At 39.3% G+C, this 20,420-nt stretch overlaps 1 protein-coding gene across 10 annotated transcripts in view; it reads left to right on the top strand.

The window, feature by feature from the left end:
• The first annotated feature begins 2,841 nt into the window (after window positions 1-2,841).
• LOC127157212 (uncharacterized) overlaps window positions 2,842-20,420 on the top strand; it is a 42,538-nt gene continuing 24,959 nt past the window's right edge. For 3 of the 10 annotated variants that reach the window (XR_007825861.1, XR_007825862.1, XM_051100447.1), the window contains exon 1: window positions 6,662-7,032. Coding sequence is in view for 3 of the 10 variants with exons in the window: in XM_051100447.1 (XP_050956404.1) it covers window positions 6,987-7,032 (46 nt within the window). In the remaining 7 variants the exon portion in view is untranslated. Of the gene's footprint in view, window positions 3,557-5,773; window positions 5,853-6,660; window positions 7,033-7,805; window positions 8,838-9,067; window positions 10,215-17,411; window positions 17,704-20,420 lie in introns of those variants that run through there. The other 7 variants (XM_051100451.1, XM_051100446.1, XM_051100448.1 and 4 more) reach the window with 6 other exon arrangements.

The raw sequence follows: 20,420 nt of genomic DNA, 5'->3' as shown, positions 1-20,420 counted from the left end.
ACTTTCTGCAGTCCGAGCATGATGTGGAGATTTTTTTTTAAGAAGATAAGCATTTCTGCATGCTGAGCAGTGAGTCTGCTCCTATGCTCCTCAACAATAATTGATGCTGTGCTAAAGAGCCTTTCGCTCTCAACACTTGTGCAGGGAGCACAAAGGAACTTAGCTGCTGTTTGCGGTCAGGGTGGGGAGTCGAACTTGGTTGGCTCTCCAGTAATGTAAAGGATTGTTCTTACGTTCAATAGGAGCCTCGCAGAGGTAGCTCTTCATTTCAAAGATTGCCCCTGGGGTGATGTGCTCAGAAGGAGTTGTTGCCGTGATGCCCTCATCCAGTATCTCATCGAAGATGCTGCCAAGGGTGCTGCTTGCGCCTTCCATTCGTGGAGTCTTTTTTACTGGCTCAGACACAGTTTCATCAGATGGTGGCGTGGTCTTCAGCTCTTCCTCTACTTTCAACACTGCAGCCTTTAATGCAGCCTTTGCATGTCGAAGGGCTTCCACATTTGTGAAGTACCTGGTGTAAATATAAAATGTCACATTTTACTGATTTACACACCCAGTCCAAACACATCTTTGCTTGCAAAAAGAAACAGTTACAAAAAGTCATAATAATGTGAACCATGGTTGTGTAACCAGATTAATAATTTCATATCACTATAGGTGTCATTTTTATTCATTACAATTTCTTCATCAGTCCAATGGTCATAAACAATAGCAATATATGTTAATTGTGAAACAATAAAACATTTTTTTGGTATCTGCGCTTGCAGCATCTTTTTAAAATGAATTTTTTAAATCAAATTTCCTTGTTTTTGTTGGTTGAGATTGATCAAGGGTATACATAATTTTAGGTATGGATGTATGATATATGTAATGTGTTTGATATCAGTTTTTTTCTCATAGATCAAATTGTGTAAAATATATGTAACATTTTAGAATAATTTCTCTTACTTGTCCTTATACCGTGGATCCAGCAGCGTTGCCACGGCGTAGAGGGGCTCAGATTCCACATCCCTGAAACGTCTGTGGACTGCATCCAGAAGAGTGGCTTTCATGGTTTGGACCCCCTGCTCATCTTCACTTGCTTTACTGAGAAACCGTACCAGTACATGGACTGAGGGGATGACATCAGCTGTGGTGGCGGAGGTGGCACTGACGGTATCTGTTAGTTCTTCAAAGGGGGCCAAAACCTTTGAGGTTTTCTCCAATAGAGCCCACTGGTTCGCGGTTAGAATGGCTGGCAGCGAGTTGTTTTCTTCAGATGTGTAGGCCTGCAGTGGCCGTTTTTGATGAATAAGGCTGTCAATCATGTACTTGGTACTGTTCCATCGTGTTTGGACATCCTGCTGGAGACGCTTTGGTGTGACGTTGAGCTCAATTTGCAGGTCTTCAAGGCTCGAGTAAGCCTTGGGGGAATGCTTAAAGTGGCCCACTATTTTTCTCCCGTTGGCTAGTGCATCACTTACAGCTCGCTGTGACAAAAGCCCTTCACGGACTACAAGCTGGAGACCGTGCGCAAAACATCCTAAGCTTGGCACACCAAGCTGATCCAATCCCTTTCTCATATTAGCAGCATTATCTCTTTGAACGACATGGACCTTCTTTTTGTCGACTTTCCAGTCACGCAGCATCTCCTCCATGGCGTTTGTGATGGCGTTAGCTGTGTGTGAACCTCTGAACTCGCGTGCATGTAAAACTGCTCTCTGCAAAGTAAAGTCAGCGTCTATCCAGTGCGCAGTCAGACTCAATAAAGATAGCGGACAGTGGTCTGAGCTCCAGATGTCAGTGGTGAAGCTAACAGCACTTGCTTTATCCAGATGCATAGCAATACACTCTTTAACTTCTTTATGCATCTGGGGTATGGTTTTGTCGACAATGTAATGGCGGCTGGGCATAACGTAGCGAGGCTCGAGGTGTTCAATTAAGCGTTTAAACCCGATATTACTCACCACCGACAGTGGCTGGTCATCGAGCACAATAAACTGGCATATCTTTTCTGTTAAGGTTAATGCCTTTTTGCTATCTCTTGGGAATTTGTCACGCTTTGCGAGGGTTTCAGGCAGCGTTGGTTGCTTGAAGTTGCCAGAGGATTGTTTCTTTAACTCAGTGGTCTTGCGAAAGTCCTCATGCAGAGTTTTGTGATGCTGCTTCAAATGCGCGATGAGGTTGGACGTATTAAACTTTCCCGGTTCTGTTCCACCACGGGAAACTTGTGCATGACAAGTGTTGCACTGAGCCACACTGTCGTTTTCGGATTTTAATGAAAAATACTGCCACACGGCCGACATCGCTCTTTTTCTTCGCTACTTCGCTAGCAAGCAGTGTTGTGATCACGTGGGCTTTGCACGCTGGCTCTGGCCGCTGCTGGATAGAATAGCTGTAACGGAGTTTAGAGCGGAACGGACTGCTTATATCGGAGATTTTTAACGCAGTCCGATATAATCCGATGGAGTTTTTTTGGGCTGATATCGGACCTATTTCCGATATCAATATCGGATCGGGACATCCCTAAATGTAACACAATAAATAAACAAACAAACAAACAAAAAAACTTTGTTTGACTGCCTGCCACTCTCGCTTTATGTTGCTCATGCTCGCCATATTGTAAGCTTGAATATAAACTACTGTTTAAACGTTTAATTAGACCAATGCTAGCGAAATCACCTTCAGTGTATGTGGGAATAATAATTTCCGCATTTCCCCTCGAGCAACAGACCTGCAAATTGTGTAATTTGCTTACTATTGGTGTTAAAGGTGTTTTTTTACATGCTTGCTTTTTATGCTAGTTAACGTTACCTTTTTTATGCTAGTTAACGTTACCTTTCATTCACAAATGGATCATTTTAACATATCTTTTAAGAAACAAGTGGTTACTTTTTCTTTTAATAAACAAGTGATTAATTTTCTTTAGGTCCTGACTGCCAATGAACCAGGCAATGATTCAGTGAGTTGCTTATTAGAAAAGATGCCCAATTTCTTACTACCTAGTAGACTCAATATTTTATTCATTGTTGTAAAACTAACATACTTTTTGTCAGCAGGTGGAGAGATAGACTGGGCAGCACCAAGCTGACAACTATTGATTATAAGTAGGGATGATTATCGAGAACAGGTACTGATTTGGCTCCTGACTTGTTCAGTACTGAATAACTGACATAAGCTACAGGACCAACAATGCTGCTGTTGGTGTTTTTGTATTGTTGATTCTTTCCTCTTTAGAAATATCTGCATATCATCCAAACCACCTCCAAATGAATGGCTGCAAGGATCCAGGATCAAGAGATAATCCATCATGAAAACTGTTTCATAGGAATCAGCGAATCCTGGGTGACAAACTAAACCTCATTGTTTTAGTGTCACTCAGGCACAACAATAGATTTAAATTGATTTTAGTGGCTTATATGTTTATATTTCAGGCCTGCCTGACCATTCTGTTGCCCTGGATGTGAAGCCACGCTGGAACTGCATTTCTCATGGTTGAAAGAGTTGCGCATCGATATCCAGACATACAAGAAGACTTCCTGGACCCACATGACAAAATGCTCAGGAGGAGAGGCAGGTAATCCACAGGGTTGGATTTCACAATTTACTCATAACTAGATAGATATCACTTAAAGGAGAAGTCTACTTCCAGATCAAAAATTAGGGGTGCACCGATACCGGTATGTGGTACTGTACAAGCTTGACGAGTTAATATCGTTTTCTCACAGACATTACTCAGAAGTTTGTAGTTCTGTCAGATATGTCAAAAACAAGTAAGTAAAACAATGCGCAAGTTATCTAAAGATAGGGAGGGGGAGGGGGGGGCGCAATACTGTTGCGTGATCTTTAATGATGTTTGCTCACTTAGCACAGACATAATTTGGATTAAAACTTATTCGGAAATATAAAATTTATAGGGGCATTCACTATAAAGCATACAGAACTTTATTGGTGAAAATATCACCGTTAGGAGATTTATAACAAGTAGTTCCCTGCATTATTACAACAAAACGCATGATTACAGTAGCTGCTGCAATGGAGCAGCTCTAATTCTAATAAATTAAAGATTATGGACCATAGAGCAAAAAATGAACAGTGAAAGTAACGAAAACTTAGGTGTAAGTGTTAAGCAAAAACTAAGTGTAGATATAACTGAAAGATATACAGTCAAATCAAAAATTATTCAGACACTAGTATCATTTTTATTTGTTTATTTATTTTTAATAATGTGCAGGACACTATAGTTCAGTTATGTAAATCAGCAAAATAAAGTAAAAAGTAAAAGTATGACATATTATACCCCCCAAAAATTTCATACAGTTAAATTGATCACTTGGGATCAAAAATGATAAGTTCCATTTTGCAGAGAAATGTTGTCTGATAGTGTGAAAAAAGATGTCTGATTAAATTTTGGTTTGACTGTATCTATTTGATAAATGAATTAACCAACTAACATTTTACATATTCTTTTAGTTTCTGTACCCAATATTTTATAAATTTACCGGTAAATTAAAAAACATTGATATCGGTACTCAGAATTGGCAAGTACCAAAAATAAAACCATCGGTATCGGTCGAGTACTGAAAAAAAGTGGTATAGGTGCAACCCTAGTACTCACCCCCATGTCATCCAAGATATTCATGTCTTTCTTACTTCAGTCATAAAAAAAAAATGTTTTTTGAGGATTCAATTCAGCATTTAGTAGACTTCTATGGTGCCCCGAGTTTAACGATCCCAGATATGGTTGTAAACAACCTCGGCCGAGGAAGAAGTGTCCTATCTAGTGAAACGATCCGTTATTTTCATAAAAATAATACAATTTATATACTTCTTAATGTCAAATGCTCGTCTTGTCTTGCTCTGCCTAAACTCTTTTTTCGGTACATGACAGTTAGGGTATGTCAAAAAACTCCCATCCCGTGTTCTCCCTCAACTTCAAAATCATCCTATATCGCTGTTTTACCTTTTTGTTATGGGTATTTGATGATCTTCGCTTGTTCACTTTGCAAAGACTGGGTCATAACTTCAAAAAACATAATTTCTTATGACACTCCTTACAAATATGTATACAAACACATATACCTCAGGATGACTGTTCTCCTTTAAGTATAGTACATGCACTTAAACTTTGTTTATTTATTTTTATTTTTTTGTTTCTTTATATTACACTTTTATTGTATTGCACCTCCCGAGCTCCTGGTCATTTTTAAACATGTTTAAAAAAAAAAAATGTAGTTGGCCTGAATTTGACCATTGTAAAGGCTCTCCCCTAGGGCTGCACGATAAATCGCATGCGATTGTCAGGCGCATTAGTCAATAAAGCTGGTTCTTTGATTAGTAGTAAATCTCCATCACATGCATTCAGCTGGAGCGGCAATTAATACACAGAGTCTAAATGACTGACAAGCTATGCAGAATCATGCTCATAATCAAATGCGATTCATCTGCGATTATGAGCACAAGTTTGCATAGCTTGTGAGTGATTTACGACTCCATGTATAAATTGCCTTTCCAGCTGAATGCACGTGATGGAAATTTACTACTAATCAAAGAACTGGATTTACTGGCTATACACGCATGATAATTACATGTAATTTATCGTGCAGCCCTGCTCTCCCCTATGCCTAAATCATACACAAAATCATTTTGCTGTGTTTTCCACAGGATTTTTTTTTGAGACTATGGAGGATAGCTGGACCTTTGAAACACACAAAAACATTGAAACACAAAGGCTGCAGTTTTTTGACTGATTGTGTACATACATTAGCAACATTAACAGGGTGATCCCTCTCAGGTGCCAGAGAACGATATTGGCAGTACAGGCTCAGGCTGGCGAAGAGGAGGAAGAACATATTTGACATCGGAGTACTCAGGTACTATGGTCCTTTGGTAATGACAATATTCTTTAGGTTTTGCTTTGGATAGTGAAGCAGTATTGAAGCACATCACCATCAGATATTTGTAGCAGGTGCTTCATACACAGGACACTCAGGAAACAAATTAACTTAAAGTAATAAAGAAGTCACTACTGAATTGCTTCATTTCTTTTTATCAGTATCTTTTTTGTACCAGATTATAGGGAGTTGTCAGTGAGTATTGATTAATTATTGATCATTTTTACAGATAAAATCGTTAACTATACCCATCAGTAATGAGAAACGTTTCAGTAAAATGAAAACAATTCAGTAAAAATTAAATGATTTATGTATTGATGTGTTCAATTATATGTGCTCATGACTTAAAGAATAGGTGTAATGTTCAAAATGTATTAGCTTAGTGTTTGTAGAAATAACACTGAATAAATGCTGATTAATAAATGAATGCACTGTTTTTGCTCATTTAATGTTTAGAATGTAATGGTTTGCATGTATGTATTGAATATATTCACTAAAATTTCCTATAGCGAATAAAAAACATTAGAATTAAGTGTTTTATTTTTTATAGCAGAAAATGTTTATGAGTTTGTCATTTATATAGCGATTTAAAGGTGGTGCGAGCACATCCTCTGGACCAGACTAAAGGTGAGAAGTAAAACTTTAAAATATAAGGAACGTGGTAGTTTGGTTGTTAGGACGTACTAATTTGGTCGTTAGGACGTACTTGTCACGTCCCACCAACGTAACACTGTAACGTCCCCACGACGAATATGGGAATCACAAAGTCACGTTGCTGGTACGTTATTTGGGACGTCGCTGCGACCAATCTGGTCCTTTAGAGTCACGTCCTCACAACGTTCCAGTTTGGTCCTTGAGACGTACGAAATAACGTCCCCACGACGAATATGGGAATCACAAAGCTACGTTGCTGGAACGTTATTTGGTAGGTCGCTGTGACGAATATGGTCCGGTCCAGTAACGTTGTCACGACGTAACTGTGTTAGCTGGGATTAAGTGGTTTTGTTAACAGTTGCTGCGTTTAGTCTATTGCGTGTGTTTCAGAAACAAATAACAATTAGTCCATTATAATATCTATCAAAGTCGTCTGATTTTACTGAAATCTTCAACATTATGAAGAGCGCTTTCAAATCCTTTCAGATTTTTCTACTATTGTGCGGTAAGTGCACGATTTCTGTTTATTCTTTAACACTTTCGGTTTCACTTCCTAAACCGTTGCTGATATTCTCTTATTCCTGATCGTCGTTACCTTTTTAATAATAATCCTATTCATCCAGGTGTAGATGGACATGTCCTCCACTATTTGTAATTGTTTCCTTTTTTCCCCTTTCTTTCAATTTTGTATTTTTTCAGTATACATAGAGGAGGCTTTTTTTTTAATCAAATGTAAATTCATGTTCCACTCACATTTTCTTGGTTAACCTTTTCACTGGTGAGTTTAAAATATCTCAGCTGTCCCCCTGGAGTGAGTTTTGTAACGGCAATAGAACGTTGGGTTGTATTACGTTCCAGTTACCATGGTGACGCATCAAGATTGACACCTGAATTTGGCGCTTTGTTGCTGCCTGGGAGGACGCATTTGTTTTTTGTTTGTTTTTTGTTTTGTTTTGTTTGTTTTGTCTTGTGTAAATGTTCTAATTATAATAAACTTTTCGTGGAAAATATAAACAGCTTGCTCAAAATAATATGACATGATCGTTCAATTTAGGAAATTTGTTGCTATTTGCGTCTAATATGGGCTATGGCCGCAGCCTTGTTTCTTTACATTGCAAAGCAGCATGGGTTTTACGTGGCTCATGGAAACGTTTTCAGTCGCGTGACCTGTGCCGCGTGCGGGAGGGCAAAACAATTATTAGCTTATTACACTGGGGTCTTTGTAAAGACGCTGCACAAGCCGGTCAATTTTTCCATTTTCAATATTTCTATTTCAAGCGACGAACATTGGATCACCTTACAAAAACCAAGATATGAACACAAACGGGTGCGTTTTACAAACAGGAAGATATTTGGACCAGGAGACTCGTACTTACCAGCATGTGCAGGAGGATCAAAGTCGTGCATTATTTGTACTTCGGTGATAACACAAGGTAGGTATTATGATTGATGTATTATTTTGCTATATTTTATTATTTAAAATTTAATCTCGTTAGTTTTATTCTAAGCAAGAAATAACATCAACCATTATGGCATGTTGATAAAACAATGTGCATGCATCCTTTATGTGAAAGTGGAAAAATATCCAAATACTATTAATGAAAACTCAAAGTCAAAGTTGGTTTTGAACTATTTTTTAGTTTGGTGCAGTATACTTAGTTTCACAAAAATAAAGGTAGCTTAACAGCATGAAGAGATGCACATCTCTTAAATGTGTAGAACAGCACTGTGTAGAACAGTCATCAAAATATTTGTACTGCAAATTAAATTCTATAATAATAATAATGATAATAAACATCTGTAAATACAATTTCAACCACTGCATGACATTGCTAAATTGCTAAATCATTCCTAAATTACCGTACAGTATTATTTACAAGGTTGATATTATAGAGTGTGTTTAATAGTGTGTGTATAATAGTGTGTTTAAACAATATACATTATTTACACAGTTAACAGACTGAGTAATGTTATATTGAGCATAACATTTTTTTTTCTTTTTCTTTCTCAGAAATTGGCCAAAGTGTGGTACTGTTCAAAGCACTCTGCTGGACACAGTGCTGTGTTGCAAGGTTTGCACATGAACCTCGTCTTCTGCCTTTTCTGCGGGCACTTTTTGGTGGTCAGGCAGACCTTGCAGTGTCTGCGTGTGTTCTTCCCCTGTTGGACAGTTGCAGGGATCTCAGAAGGGAAATGCCGGGCAGTGAGACGAAGTGGGTTGTAAGCAGGAGGGCGTCCACCAGCAGATGGCTTCCGGGGACTGTGGTGTTCTTCCACAGGTTGGCGAACAAGATTTTGACGGAACTTTTGGTATGTTAGGCTAGAATCATGCTTCACATTGTAAATGATGAATACATTGTGTACTGCAAGGTCCACAAAGTGGAAGAACAATTTCTTGTACCATTTTAGGGTCTTGCGAGTACAGCCAACAAAACTGTCCATCATATCGACCTTATCCACTGCACCCATTTTCTTATTGTAGTCCAGCACACATTGGGGTTTAATTTTCTCATCTCCAGTGATGTGGTCTATCTTTCCAGAGGGTGACATCTCTGCTGAGTGGACTGTTGTCAGCATGTGGACATCTCGTTTGTCATGCCACTTCACTGCCAGCATTTCTTCACAACTTTTGAAATCTGCTTCCCAACTGGACATCTTGTTTGGAAAGTGTGGCATGCCCTTTCTGTTGGCCCTCACTGTTCCACAAGCCCCAGTTTTGGCTCTCAGCAGGTGATGGAGGAGAGAAGGACTTGTGTACCAGTTGTCCACGTACAGTGTATGCCCTCTCCCCAGATATGGCTTCAGCAGTGTCAGCACGACTGAGCCAGACACACCAAGTCCTGGAGTGTGTGTGATGTCTGTACTGGAGCCAGTATAGACTATCACATTGAGGACGTACCCAGTCAGACCATCGCACAGCATGAAGAGCTTGATCCCGAACCTGTTCCTCTTTGATGGAATGTACTGCCGAAATCTAAGCCGACCTTTCCACAGCAGCAATGACTCGTCGATGCACAAGTCCCTGTGAGGAATGAACATCTGCCCAAAAGCAGCCATCAAAGAGGTGAAAATGCTTCTAATTTTGTTCAGAGGATCTCTGAAGTTTGCTGTGGCATTGTTAGCAAAGTGGAGGGCCCTCAGTAGCAGTTGGAAGCGATCCAGAGAGAAGAGATTGGAGAAAAAAGGGGTCTGTATTATTGGATCGGAGACCTTTTTCTGACCAGGCCCATAAGAATGACTGCTGCCAGAAATGTGTAAATTTCATTTACAGTTGTTTTAGACCACTTTGCCAGCTTTCCAGGGATAGTAGCTGACTCTTTCAACTGATGTGCATACCTATTGGTCTCCTCCACCACTTGCTCCACGAGTTGCTCATTCATGAACAATCTGAAACATTCTGCCTCAGAAGGATTTGTCGGACTACCTTGAACTCCTGTGGTAGTGTTGTCAAAGTCCATGTCTGGTGGAGAGAATGGATCAGATGTCCAGGTTGGATGAAAGTCCTCCACAACAGCGCCCTCACTGGCAGGGCCGGCATTGTTAGGGATCGCCGGCACTTCGGAACGCTCACAGGCTGAAAGGTTTTCCGGGAGGTGGGTTTCCTCGTCACTGTCTGACAGCTGTCTGTCACTGTCGCTGCTGGATTCAGCGTCCGAGTCAAAAAGAATGTCCAAAATCTCATCACGAGTAAGTTTTCTTTCCATTTTTACTCTGAAGTAATGTGGTCAGCTCTGAGGGGAGACCTAGCTGTCACAACCCCGCCAAACATTCCCGCAAAAAAAGCATCCCCGCGAACTCTGTCATAATGCATAGTGATGCCATGAGCTGTCAAGGAAGCCATGTTTGTTTATATAGTATAGTAATATGTAAACAATAAACTTTATGGTAATACGCATCGGGCGAAAGTGTTTCATTTATATATTGTGCTTATATGGCCCATGAACGTTTGTCGTTGTATTTCTGAGTGTTCGTGACATAAAATAAGCACATTATGTGCCTGTAAACATACGAAAGTAAAGAACACCCGCTCATCAGCCTATGAAAACAAACACACTGCATGCATAGTCCATGTTTCATTCATAAATTGGCATTATTGTGCTTTTATGCCCTATAAAGTTTTGTTGTGGTGCTTCGTAGACAGCCTGAATGTAAAGTGACGTAAAATAAGCACATCATGAGCCTGTAAACACTGTTTGAATGAACGTAAAGGACAGCGGCTCATCAAAACAAACACGGCTGCGCGCATAGATGCCCTTTTCATTCATACATTGGCATTATTGTTCTTATCCCTGCTGAAAAAAACAGCTTAAACCAGCTTACGCTGGTCAAGCTGGTTTAAGCTGGTCGCCCAAGCTGGTTTTAGAGGGGTTTTGACCACTTTTTTTTAGCTGGTCAAGCTGGTTTAAGCTGGTCTTAGCTGGTCAAGCTGGTTTTAGCTGGTCAGCCTGGCTGGTCTTAGCTGGTTTTAGCTGGTCAAGCTGGTCTTAGCTGGTTTAAGACGGTCAAGCTGGTCAGCCAGGCTGGTCTTAGCTGGTCAAGCTGGTCTTAGCTGGTTTAAAATGGTCAAGCTGGTCAGCCAGGCTGGTCTTAGCTGGTCAAGCTGGTCTTAGCTGGTTTTAGATGGTCAGCCAGGCTGGTCTTAGCTGGTCAAGCTGGTCTCAGCTGGTCAGGCTGGTTTTAGCTGGTCTTAGCTGGTCAAGCTGGTTTAAGCTGGTCAGGCTGGTCTTAGCTGGTCAAAATGTTTGTTTAATGATTGATTGATTACATAGTGTCTGCCCCAATTTTCCTGACAAATAATGTGACAAATAAGTAACATGTTTACTTTTAATAATCTGCAGGACCACAAGGAACCATTAAAACAATTTTTATTTGATCTTACAGCCCCTTTAATAACAAATATTTACAAAATATTTACAAAATAATAATGAATTACAATTACAATTCTAAAACTATATTAACAATTAATGGTGAAGATGAACAATAACAGAATTCTTAACATATTATGCATTCTCATTTTTCTTTTCTTTTTTATTATATTATATTATTGTATTTTTTTTTTTTTGGATATGTAATGCCCCACTTGTTTCTCCCTCTTCTCTCTCTCTTCTTTCAGGCTCCTTTTGTTTCCACCAGTCACTGAAACAGACTTAAAAAAGAAATAATTTATTGATTATTAATTTTCAACAAGTAAAACTACTTAAAAAAACAAACTGTAGTGACATGTCTTTATTGCACATTTTCCTTTTTTTTCAGACATAGCCTGCAATAATTTAGAAACATGCCCCTGATAGTTGTTCCTTTTATTGCTAAAATAAAGATAAAATTTATATATCCAAATGGAAGTGTGTGTGTGTGTGTGTGTGTATATATATATATATATATATATATATATATATATATATATATATATATATATATATATATATATATATATATATACACACACACACACACACACTTCCATTTGGATATTTCTTTAGGTGTTTAATTAATGTAGCTATTTTATTGATAAATGAGTATACATGGATGAATATGAATATAATTATATTTGCATTAACTATTTTTAGCTGTTTTTAGCTAAATTGACTATGGTTGCAAGGGCTGCCTCCTGAGTTCTGATCATCAATTAACCATTAGTCTATCAAAATTTCATTAGATGCTAGAAAAAAAAAAAAAACACAGGAAGTGGCGAAGTCCATGATGTAATTCTGGCCCTAGGTCTCTATGAACTTGAGGGTGTCAAAAAAACAAAACAAAAAAAACCCAGAAACTCTATGCTTGCTTCACAGACATAGGATCATTGATGATCGTTTAGGATTTACATTGTAGAGAACCTTTTAGCCTTTTGACATTTGCATATAAATTACAAACCTGGCCTCACGTTCTACATTTATATGGGTGTTTAATGGTCTATGGTTCCCTCCCCACTCTCACGAAGATGCTAAGCAGATCAACTCTTGTCTCCCCATTGGACTTCAAAGGCATTCCATGAGGGAGGCAATCACCAGCACCAAGCACCTCAGATCCTTGGTGGCTGGCAGACTGTTCCCAATACACATAACGCACACACATAGAAACCTTTTTCTTTATTTAGACTATATTTAACCAGCTATAAATGTACTTGATATATGCATGTGTTGCTTGTATGATTCTATGCTGTATTAGCCCAGTTACCCCTTTTTATTGGTACTAGTTAATCTCTAAAGGTGTATTTTTCAATGTATGAATGTATCTCTGGTTTAATATCTCCTAGATGTTTCATTCTTGGTATCAAAACAATCTGCACTTTATTTTCTGAACAATGGCGTACACCATGTGATTAGAAAATGCATCATACTGTTTGTACTATATTGTGGGTAAAACTGCATCAATTCCCCAGGCCAGCAATAAACATGCAAATGGGCCATAAATGGAGACAAAGAGAAGTTCTCCCGCTCAGCAATACAAACTTTGTATTGGCCAATTCACCCAAAGGTGGGTGTGGTAGGGAAACTATCAAAAGACCCTAACACCAACCCATCCAAGGCTCAAACCCTTCGAGACACTCTCCAAGACTCTTCCCTTGAGTCAATTTTCCGGTAGTTTATCTTCAAGTAACTTTGTCGACTCGCTGTGGATTTTCCTATCTTCGAACGAACTAGAGAAAACCTCCGGAACACCTAAAGGAATTCATCGAGAACTTCCATTGTCTACCGCATCAGGACTCTTGTTCAGCAACAAAGCCAATGCAAGTAACCTTTACAACTATTTAGATGCGCGTTTTAAGTTGAGCCCCTGTTTAAGGTGATTTTGCTTCTCTGATGATTCTCATGTGGTCGCTGGTTAACTGATGCTAAATACTGCCATTCTTGCCTCTCTGTCTGTCTCTCTCTCTCTCTCTCTCTCTCTCCTTTCTCACTCTCTTTCTCTATGTATATGTACACGTGTTTTGCTTAGTTAGTTGTATGTTAACTGTAGTTCCATTTATTAAATTGCATATATTCACAATTGATTGTCTCTGTGTGCTGCTCACAATTTGAAGTCACTGAATATTTGATCTTGCTACATGCTACATTTTGAATTTACTACGAGTTAAGTTACTGCTAGTACTAACTGAAGTAGGAAATGTATTCTTTCTTGGCCAGAAAGTAACCTTTCCTAGAATTGATGAATGATTATACTGTCTATTCGGTGGACGAACAGATCAAATAATTGTAACGTTAATTCTGCTACAGTTGATTCTAAGATCTGATTAAATATTCATAATTAATTATAACCAGTTATAATTAATCATAAATATTTCCCTTTTGAGCTACGGCAATGTAGATAATAAAAGAATATAATAAAAGGAAAAAGGAGATCTTGGTATGCGTGTATGTCTTACTTTAGAAATTCCAATAAAAATCCTTCACTTTGCAAAGAAGAGTGGCAACTTGGGTTCACTTCAACCGGTTTCTTCTGTACCATTTGCCCTGTGGTTTTAGATGGAACTTTTCCTTTCAACTTCTTTGTTCCTCTTACATATCTACAAATCAGTCAGGAAACAGACAATATGTAATTCACATTAGTTTTAGCTTTTGAGATATCTGAATCATTCTCCCTTAAAAAATCATCTCTCTTCTGGAGTTGAGAAACATCTTCTAACAATCTACATGTAAAATTCAGGTATTTAAATTCTTAGAATGCAACCATTACCTTTGAACGAACTCCAAAATCTCCATCTGTCTCCTCCTGGTAAAGTTACTTCGGAGTGAATATATGCTGCGAAAAAGCCAGACAGGAAGATGGGCTGGATTAACTCATTCTTTAAACCAAAGTTAGAAAAAAGCACTACAATCAAACAATTAAGCGACGTAGCAAGTTATCAAAGGTTCTCGCACATCTCGCTGCTTACGTTAACTGCTTTAACAGCACCGTTCAGAGTTTATGTGATAGTTTTCATCCTCCGTGACCCGGATGACCGCGAGTTGCGAGATTTAACGCGTTTCATTTCGGCGCCCCTGTTAACAGATACTGCTTGTGCAAATTTGATTTACCTCATAAAATAATCACGAGAAAGTGTGCTGAACACCGCTACGTTCCAGTGAATCACAACTGTTGTCAGTGAAGCGTGTAATTTTTACCGTAGGAACCCAGAGATTTTCCGCCTATAGCCGCTATGAGGTCGGGGAATGTGTGAAATCCTCCCGCGACCGCGCTCCTTAAACCCGGCACAAGTCTTCCTCGGGCCCTGCGGACGGAGGATTCCTTAATCTGCGGTTACTGCAAATCTAGACACCTTAATATACTACTGCAGTTACCAAGAATGAAAAATTGAAAGTGAAACAAAAAAACTTACCGCTGCTGTGAATCGTACTTATTGCTGCTCCCGAATGTCGACCGTTGAAGAAAATCCCGCCTCTGTAGATTTAAAATTTACAGCAATGTGCTGTACATTTGCGTCAAACCACCACGTGATCCACGTGATCAGATTATGCTTTAAGCATTTCTTGTTAAAGATATATATTTTTTTTTCTCTCCTAGTGTTTTTTAACTGCAGGTGGTTGTTATTGTTTCATTTATATTTTGTGTAAAAGTCTAATACCGAAACACTCCTTAAAAATAAAACAGCTGACTATATTTGGTCATACAACTATGGTGAATGTATTTCTTCAGACAATAATTTAATCTGATTTGAGTTCTATGCTGATATTTTGAGTGCTAGCTTGATTTTATGCTATACTTGATACTACAATTTATTTAAACTCTTCTCAGATATATTATCATTAACAACTAGAATAATTTAAGATGTATCATCTAACCTGATTATGATACTAAACTTACCTTGAATTGAACCTTGTCAGTAAGTGAAACAAACTGATTAATTTGTAATTAGGTCAAATGGACACCAGCCTGGCCAGGCTGGGAGACCAGCTAAAGCCAGCTACTTCCATCTTAAACCAGCTAAAACCAGCCTGGCCAGGCTGGGAGACCACCTAAAACCAGCTACTTCCAGCTTAAACCAGCTACTTCCAGCTAAAATCAGCTACTTCCATCTTAAACCAGCTAAGACTAGCTACTTCCAGCTTAAACCAGCTAAGACCAGCTACTTCCAGCTATTTCCATCTTAAACCAGCTAAAACCAGCCTGGCCAGGCTGGGAGACCAGCTAAAACCATCTACTTCCAGCTAAAACCAGCCTGGCTGGGAGACCAGCTTGACCAGCTTGTCCAGGCTGGGAGACCATATATATGCCCTATAAACATTTGTTGTGGTGCTTCTTAGACAGCCTGAGTGTTTGTGACATAAAATAAGCACATCATGAGCCATGCTTGAGTGAACGTAAAGGACAGCCGCTCATTAGCCTATGAAAACAAACACAGCTGCTTGCACGGGATGTCCGTGTTTCATTCATACATGGCGTTATTGTGCTTATATGCACAACTTTTGTTGTGGTGTTTCTAAGATAGTCTGAGTGTTCATGACGTAAAATAAGCATATCATGCGTACGTAAACACTGTTTGAGTGAACGTAAAAGACAGCCGTTCATCAGCCTATATGAAAACAAACACGGATGCACGGGTTTCATTCATTATTGTGCTTATATGCAGTATAATCTTTTGTCTGGTGCTTCTGTGACAATCTAAGCGTATGTGACATAAAATAAACACATTAAGTGCCTATAAACACTGTTTGAGTAGCTAGTTGTGCGAATATGAACGACAGCCTTTATCACGCTCGCCTCTCTCTGTGTTGGCGCAAGCGGCTGATTTGAAATTTTGAATTTGGCAGTTGTGTGACGTCACCGAACGTTCTAAATCCCATATGTGGGACGGTACTCCCAGGGGCACAGAAAATATAATCCCATATGTGGGACCGTACCGCTCAAAGGGTTAAATAAACACTATTTACAATGTCTAAAAAATAATCATGATAATAAAAAAAAAAATCTAATTCTGTTATATATTTTTACAGTAACAATGTAATCAATATTGTATTTATTAAAGCCATGTATGGATTTCACCAAGTGTAATAAAGTGGTTATATCTAAGTGCAGCATTTTATATATAATATATATATATATATATACACTACCGTTCAAAAGTTTGGGGTCAGTAAGACTTGTAATAGTCTTTAAAGAAGTCTCTTATGCTCATCAAGGCTGCATTTATTTGATTAAAAATATAGAAAAAACAAAACAAAACAAAACAAAAATGTTTTTTTTTTTTTGTTTTAACATACTTTAAAATAGAATTTATTCCTGGGATGAAAAGCTGAATTTTTATCAGCTGTTACTCCAGTCTTAAGTGTCACATGATCCTTCAGAAATCATTCTAATATGCGGATTTATTATTAGAATGATCAATGTTGGATAATATCAACAGTTGTGCTGCCAAATATTTTTTGGAACCTGTGATCTTTTTTTTTTTTTCAGGATTCGTTCATGAATAACAAGTTTAAAAAGTACAGTGTTTATTCAAAATATAAATATTTTATAACAATGTAAATTATTTATTATTAACTTTTAATAAACTTTTAATTATTAACTACATCCTTGGTGAATAAAAGTATTAATTTCTTAAAAAAAAAAGAAAAAAAAAGAAACAATAAAAATGTACTGACCCCAAACTTTTGAACGGTAGTGTGTGTATATATATATATATATATATATATATATATATATATATATATATATATGTGTGTGTGTGTGTGTGTGTGTGTGTGTGTGTGTGTGTGTTGATTATTTATTAGTAATTAAAACCTCTCTACTAACCGCTGGTCGCACATCCGCCATGTTTGTATATACACTTTTTATTAGTGTTTGTAGTTCTGTAATTTTTTGCCAAAGTGCAATGTGTTGGCAATATTAAAAAGAGTGTGCGCGAATCCACACTTACAAATTCTATCAGAAAGAGACCAAAAATTGGTCACCTTCTATTGGTGGTTTGTTAAAACCACTGAATCCTAATATGTCCCAAAACACACTACAGAAAACAATTTTTAATGATTTTAATTGTTAAAAGTTAATGGTTTGTAATGTTTGTAATGGTATTTGTAGTGGAAACCATTCGAATTTCTGTAATATTTTCTTTCTTTTTTTCCAGCAGGGAGGGGAGTTGAGGAAGCTTTCAGAGTAGTCATGAGCGAGAAATGTTTCTTGTCAAAGAAGCTTATGCACACATAAATTATCCTTCCCCTTCATATCCACCATAATAAATGTAATTACTTTTTTGTTTTTTTTACCTTTGCAGTTTAAACAAACCATAAATCCAACATATTTGAATGGGACACTTTTCTTTATTCATTAATAAAGCAATATTTATTCATTATCCATAATAAATATTAATAAAAAAAAATTATAGATTAAGAAAAATATACAAACAAAAATTCTCCCAAGAATAACTATTACCTTTAATATTATCAAGTATATTGAAGCCAGTAAACATCACTTGTTACATGCTGACCATATTTTATCAATGAAAAAGAATAACCCAAAGGTCGCAGGTTCGAGTCTCAGGTCTGGCAGGGATTGTAGGTGGGAGGAGTGAATACCATTGCTCTCTCCACCCTCACTGCCACGACTGAGGCGAGGCCCTTAAGCAGGGGACAGAACTCGGCGCCACAGCATTTGCTGCCCACTTCTCTGGGTGTGTGTTCATTCACAACACACTGCTGTGTGTGTGTGTCTGTGTCTGTCTGTGTCTGTGTATATGTGTGTGTGTGTTCATACTCACTGCTGTGTGTGTGCACTTGGATGGGTTAAGGATAGGTCCTTTCCTTGTTTCCATTTCACCAGTGCTTTTGGATAACAAGTGATTTCTGAAAAACACACTTTCTGATGTAAGAGTTAAAGAAGAAAACCGTTATCTCCGCCATTAGAGAGAGAGAAGCTGTGTCCGAAACCGCTCCCTATCCACTAGAGTTGGGGTACTCGGACTCGTACTCGGACTCGAGTCCGGTCTCGAGTACAATTTTTAGGCGACTCGGACTTGTCACGGACTCGGATGCATTTTTACTCGGACTTGACTCGGACTCAAGCCTTTCGGACTCGGAAAATATCCCGAGTCCGTCCGAGTCCAGAGACAGTTGACGGAAATGTCACTGACTCGATGCATTATCACAAAAGTCTTGTCCAGTAGGCCTTGAAAGCCGACCGGTTTATGTGCGCACTAGAGATGCACGGATGAGCTCAAACGTCACCCGAATCCACAGCTTCAAATAAATTATCCGCCCGCCACCCGCACCTGTATTTTTCTCTGATTTAGATAACCGCACCCGACCCGCACCCGATCGTCGTTTACGATTATTCTAGTTCTTAGTTTTGCATGATGATATGATGAATGGATGGTTCATTTTTAACAGCAGATTCAGCTGATCTGCACATCGCTGCACACTTATATAAGCTTAATCGTTCGTGCTTTTAAAACAAAGCCACGCTAAAAAGAATAACGTTAACTTACATCTAGACGTGACTCTCCGCAATCTCCGATGAAATCGGTTGGGTGTTTGAACACCTACTGGACCCTTGGACAAAAGTTTAAAGGGGTTCACCCAGTTTAAGAAATTTTTGATCGTAAAAATCGAATTATCTTCATTTTTAATGTATTGTTTTCATTATAATGTACTGATTCAAATTAGTAATCAATAATAATTGTTAATAAATAATCAGAATGCATTTTTTTTATTACCCGACCCGCGGATATAACCGCCATCCGCACATCACTAGTGCGCGCACACTCAAAGCGCGATCACAGAACGCGCCTCTCAGTCAGTGTGCGAATACGGAGTTCCCCTTCAGTCATTCTCTACGACATTACGTCATAATGGGGTCATAATTACGACGTATTTGGGGTCTCCCTTGGGAGGCCAATCACCTCTGAACTAAACTGGAAAAAGCCAATGAAAATTGGCGAGTGGATTTTGCATGCCAAGCCACTCCCCCGTACATACGGGTATATAAGATGGCGGCGTGCATCCACTCATTCAGATTTCTGCTTCGGAGCTTCACCTGTAAGCTGACTGGAAACTCATCGTTGGATTCTCTCGATGCTGCATAGCCGGGTGCGTCTCTGCACTGGTAACTTTGCATTACAGCGAAGAACCCCTCTTGAGTGCACGATTGTGCCGCGGTCCTTCCCTGGGCAAACCAGCAATAAAAGAGCAATTTTCCAACAAAACACGGTTGTTGAGAGTGTCTTTTTCAAGACGCATCTCCGATCGTGTGTTTTTAGGGAGCGATAGTTTCCTTACTTCCTCATCGCTGTCTTATAGGTCTGGGTTGTACACAATGAGGCAGCGTTTGTGGATGGATTATGCCCGCGCTCGTGGGCAGATCCATTATTACGCTTGGTCTTAGCTTACATTTGTTATGTGGACTACCTTTGCGTTCTACCCTTTCCGGTTTCGCGGGTCGCTGACTCCCGAGGCTGCATTGGCTAGAAGCATGGGAGACCTGAGGATTACAATCTGGACTGCTCTGTCGGGTTCGCCCCCACGGAGGTCCGGCTCCTCTTGCGTATTACCGTCGAGTTTCTGAATGCTGATGCCGGTTCGTCTTACCAAAAAGATGAGCCTTGCATCTCATTTAGTGCTCATGAGGACGTTAAGATGTCTATCGCCGCATTAGCAGAGCGGTTCGTCTTCTGACGCTGGGGGATTCGGCCGAGTGGCCGCCCGTTGTGGTGGCTGCGCGGCCGATGTCTTAGGCTAAGTTGACGGCCGTGTTCCTCCGAGTGACCGCGACGACCGGGTCGAGGGTGGGTTCCCACCTTCCCTGGCCGTTCGCGGCCTAACGATGGGTCTTCAGTGATGGTTGCTGCTTTGCTGCGCCCTCTCTGGTACCCTTCTTCCCGGAGGATCAGGAAGAGCTTAACTGCGTGTTTGGCTCTTCCCCCGCACTCACCTCGCTGGTGGGAGTGGCCTGAAACACGTTGAC

The sequence above is a fragment of the Labeo rohita genome, unplaced genomic scaffold, assembly GCF_022985175.1.
Source record: "Labeo rohita strain BAU-BD-2019 unplaced genomic scaffold, IGBB_LRoh.1.0 scaffold_101, whole genome shotgun sequence".
In the NCBI taxonomy this organism is placed as follows: domain Eukaryota; kingdom Metazoa; phylum Chordata; class Actinopteri; order Cypriniformes; family Cyprinidae; genus Labeo; species Labeo rohita.
The sequence above is the reverse complement of the archived record's forward strand: the minus strand, read 5'-3'. Positions and strand labels throughout refer to the sequence as shown.